Source organism: Macrobrachium nipponense, chromosome 41 (assembly GCF_015104395.2).
Source record: "Macrobrachium nipponense isolate FS-2020 chromosome 41, ASM1510439v2, whole genome shotgun sequence".
NCBI lineage: Eukaryota > Metazoa > Arthropoda > Malacostraca > Decapoda > Palaemonidae > Macrobrachium > Macrobrachium nipponense.
The window spans coordinates 34,999,247-35,004,246 of record NC_061102.1 but is presented as its reverse complement, the minus strand read 5'-3'; the positions used below and the strand labels follow the sequence as shown (position 1 = coordinate 35,004,246).

Genomic DNA, 5,000 nt, shown 5'->3' with positions numbered 1-5,000 from the left:
CTCTCTCTCTCTCTCTCTCTCTCTCTCTCTCTCTCTCACACACACCACACACACACACACACACACACACACACACACACACACACAAATTAAGGGACATGAATTCGATTTTTTAATCATATAAGGAGGATGAAATGATTTGGATACAGTACCTAGCTCTCGGTCGAGTTGAGCTTTGTGGGTCGCAGCTGAGGTTTAGAGAGATTAGAAGAAGAAGAAGAAGAGGAAGAAGAAGAAGAAGAAACGAGAAACAAATAAGCCACACCTTAGTTTTACTACTACGTCGTGTATCTCACCAGAACGGTTGGGCCTGGACCAATATTTATGTAATATATATCTATATGTGTAACCGCATGCATGGTGGGTATGTATCAAGGGACTGTTGAGCTGACTCTCCTTTATTGAAGTGAAATGTTGATGCTGAGTGCAAATGTAAAGATCGAAGCTGTTGAGAAGAACTTTTTGCGTAACATGCGTGGCGAGAGAAGTTTTGACAGGATGTATAGACATACGGAAGTTGCAAGATAATTGACGTAGGTAAAAGGACGAATCAGATGGGCTCGTTAAAAGAATGTAAATTCAAAGTTGTTAGGAGGAAGAAGGAGAGGAAGACTTAGATGGCAATAAACGGATGGGGAGACTGGGTGTTAAATAGGGAGAATGGTGTTGTGTGTGTAAGGGATTCGATTTAGTCGGGCCTTTAAGGGTTCGACGCACTGCTGATGAAGCTTTTGCGTAGTAATTTGATTCAGTAAAGTCTGAGTGTGTCAGTGGCCGCCGTGGTTGCTTTGTTTATCTCTGAAGCTTGAAATTGAATATATATATATATATATATATATATATATATATATATATATATATATATATAAATGTATGTATGTATGTATGTATATTACATCTCTAGTATAAAAGGCCCATTAAAACACTGTTTTAAAGCTAAGGGCTATATTTCGGTGGGCTGACTTCCACCCTTACCAAGCAGTGAAGCTTGATAAAGGTGGGAGTCAGTCCACCGAAATATAGTCCTTAGTTTTTAAACGAGAGTGCTCTAATGGGCCTTTTATACTTGAGACGTATCCTGTTTTAACAGAAGAATTTATTTACATATTAAATCTGTATGTACGTGTGTATGGTGTTGATATGCTGTGTATGCAGGCAAAAAAAAAAACTACCTAGGTGGACCAGATACACATGGACAAAGAAAACGCTATAACTGACCACACACACACACACACACACACACACACACACACACACACACAAAGTAGTTGCATAGCCCTTCGCACATCAGATATTCCTGTTCGGTAAATGATCAAGGTCGACTCTACCTCACTCATTGACGTAACCTCCCACGAACGAGCTGTCTCATAAAAGGAAGATATGCGGCCGCATCGTCCTTCACACTCCTCTGGCTAATAACAGTTTTGTGATAATTGAAGCCTCGATCAGCGATATTCGCCTCTCCTCCGTTGCCTTTTCTGGCTGTTTGTCTCCTGATGCTAGAGGTTAAGAAACCTTGTAGTTTGGTTTCCTCGCGGTGACGTTCGAGTTCATGATTTGAGTTGAAAGAGTAATGGTTCTTCCTTCTGACGCCAAGTTGTTTGATGGCGTGCATTTATCTTGCGGCTCTCACTCGTTTAAATGTTCAAAAGATATAAATGTTCTTTTATGGTCGACTACCACGGCACCATTGATTTTATGAGCTTGGTTTGCTTCAGTTTTTGCTATCGCAAAGGCAAGGCATATACTAAATGCGTCTTGGGACATTATTGGAATTTTCCTGGTGGAATTTCAAATGTAACAATTCTTTAAAAAATTATGCTCATATATTTGGCGAATTCCGAAGGTTAATTATCAGCTTAGATCCTAAGTACGTATGTTTAAAGTTTTCCTAGTGACCTTTGAGAGAAGCTTGTATGTGTTGCATTGAATGATCGCAAAGACATGTTGCCCAAACTAATCTCTTCAAGTCTGTGTGTATGTACGCGTGCGTGCGTCAGAGTGAAGAGGCTATATTTCAATTTTAAGCCTCATCAGATTAAAAATCTCTACTGTACCATTTTTTTTCAGGATGAATAAAATTGCTTCATTTTCAGTAACTCCCTTTTTAAATTGGTAAGACATTAGCTTCATGATTTCTAAATGACAATGTTGAAATGAGGCCAATATGCACTGACATTATTCTAGGTTTTTAGTAAAAGCTCTAGCGCCTCAGTGGCGTGATCGGTATGGTCTTGACCTGCCACCTCGGTTGCCGCGAGTTTGTTTCTCGGGCATTCCATTGAGGTGTGAGAGATGTGTATTTCTGGTGATAGAAGTTCACTCTCGACGTAGTTCGGAAGTCGCGTAAAGCCGTTGGTCCCGTTGCTGAATAACCACTGGCTCCATGCAACGTAAAAACACCATACAAACTACAAACAAACAAAATATCCTCTTGCACATTCACATACTGGCGGAAATTTACTGTTCTTGAAAAACTTCTGTTCATTTGTATTTGTTACAAACAATGTCCTTTGATAACCAGTCAACTTTTTATGAGGACGCGCCTTGTAACTGAGCCTTCGATGTTGCGAGATTTAGATTTAAAATAATTACGGCAGGAAGCAAAATCATAAATACTAATGATTTTGGAACTAATTGATTTAACACAAAATTTTATATTTCGTGGCGTAATATCTTCATTATTCTTTTAATCTCTGTATTTTATTTCATCTTCCGGGTGACAACACACACACACACGCACGCACGCACGCACGCACACACACACACACATATATATATATATGTATACTTTTAGGGCATAGTTTTTCTCTTATACAATTTTAGTTGAAAGCAATTGCTTTAGTGGCATCAATAAGTTTGAAGATACCCGCAAGAAACTTATTGATGCCACTAAAGCAATTGCTTTTAGCAAAAATATATACGTGTATATATATATATATATATATATGATACACACAACACACACACACACACACACATATATATATATATATATATATATATATATATATATATTAATTAGATAATGTATCCATTCCAGCAATACTGAAGAGTGACTTCCACCAACGTCAGAGGAACCACTTACGTTAGAAGGGGTGGAAAAACTCGTATCACCTTAACAGTAAACCGGATTTTAATGTTAACTTATACAAAAACGAAAAATAAAGAGAAAAAAAAGAAGGCTCAGTTGTCGACCGAAGCGCGGTGGCTAGTATCATCAGCCTTGAGTAGCAGACCAAGGAGTAGTAGACGATCTTCCTAAACGGGTTCCTCGTAGCCCAGTAAACTTCGGAAGTTGGCTACCTCGGCTATTTTTATCTCCCGCCATTTCTTCTTCCTTCTCCCGTGGGCTAAGGAAGTTAGTGCTGCTATGAGACGTTTCTCTTGCAAGCAGACGGAAGTGACGTTGATGTTAATCGGCTTTTTTTCCAATCAAGAAGGGAAAAAGGACTTGGAGATGAATTGGAATCAAGTTGTTCTGAAGCTACCTAGTCTCTCTCTCTCTCTCTCTAAGACACACGGGAGCGCTCGCATATTCTTACGGCAGTAACGCACTGGCTAGATCGCAGTCTTTAGTCGGCGAAATTAATTAAAGATTCCTTGGTCTGTAACTGTAAACGTGGAGTGTATTATTATCATTTTGTACTCGTCCAGACCCTCTGTCTTATTATTGTCATTTTTTATTTTGTGTATATATATATATATATATATATATATATATATATATATATATAGAGAGAGAGAGAGAGAGAGAGAGAGAGAGAGAGAGAGAGAAAGGGTGTAATATTTAAACTTTTGTTTTAAGTTAAGTATATCTTAGTTTTACCAGACCACTGAGCTGATTAATAGCTCTCCTAGGGCTGGCCCGAAGGATTAGATATTGTTACGTGGCTAGGAACCAACTGGTCACCTAGCAACGGGACCTACAGCTTATTGTGGGATCCGAAACACACTAAATCGAGAAATTAATTTCTATCACCAGAAATAAATTCCTCTGATTCCGCGTTGGCAGAACCGGGATTCGAACTTCGGTCCACCGGATTGGCAGCTGAGCGCGAAAACCACTCGTCCAGCGAGGAACTTTTGTCTTAATTGTATATCTCTCATCGTCTTGGTTTTAGAAAGACGTAAGCAATTATGAATAAAAGTGTTATGAAATTTTCCTTTCATTTGTAACTGTTTTCAATGTGGCTCAAAGTGATTTCCTATTAATTATATTTATCCACCTTGACCAAGATCAGTTGTTTCCTAGGACATTTATGCCAGTATTAAGTATTCTGCATTGTAGGAAAAACAGATTGAAATTCTGTATGCCTTAGAATTGTTTTAGTAAGTCGTTTATGACTGTTTAACTTTGAACCTGAGCTTCTACGAACATCGCAGATGTCAGTATGATGTTTGTAAACAGATGGAAATACCCAAGAATCTCCTGGGCAAATTTCCGCTGAACATGACAGAATTCACGTGGATATGAAAGTCCTCAGGAGATAAACAGTTGTGTGGTAGGACGCCGGGGTTTCCCTTCGCCCGTAACAGAGGGGGACTTTTCCTAATGTGCCCCTCTTAGCGAGCCCCCGACGAGCGTGACGTCATCAGTCATGTGAGCCGAGTTGCCGGTTAGGCGTCTTCCAGTACGCAGTCTACTAGCTCTAGGAAAGGCAGGTGCGCTTTCTAATGCCGTTGGAATGTGATTCATCGCCTACTCGGTATTTGCACGTACACGAATCATTGGTGTCCGTGAGTTATTGTTTTGTTTTGTTCATATTTCGAATGTCGACTTGGAGGTAGTCACCAAGCTATGCTAGCATCACGGTCTACCTAGACCGTGGCTAACACTAGTGGGAGTTTTTAATCTTGGTTCCACCAGACTTTGCTCGCATCATTTGCATTTATTTCCGTCCTTTTTCTCCTACTTTTTTGTTTTGATGTCATGAAAGAAAGAAGTACGCACACATTCTTAAAAGTCGTTTCATTTTTTCAAATCCTGACACCACGAA

At 39.4% G+C, this 5,000-nt stretch overlaps 1 protein-coding gene across 8 annotated transcripts in view; it reads left to right on the top strand.

The window, feature by feature from the left end:
- Window positions 1-5,000, top strand: part of LOC135212682 (hexokinase type 2-like) — an 85,987-nt gene that overhangs the window by 34,324 nt on the left and 46,663 nt on the right. The window contains exon 1 of one of the 8 annotated variants that reach the window (XM_064246354.1): window positions 4,663-4,740. The exons of the other annotated variants lie outside the window; for them this stretch is intronic. Coding sequence (XP_064102424.1) covers window positions 4,678-4,740 — 63 coding nt within the window. The 5' untranslated portion in view covers window positions 4,663-4,677. Of the gene's footprint in view, window positions 1-4,662; window positions 4,741-5,000 lie in introns of those variants that run through there. 8 annotated transcript variants of the gene reach the window in all.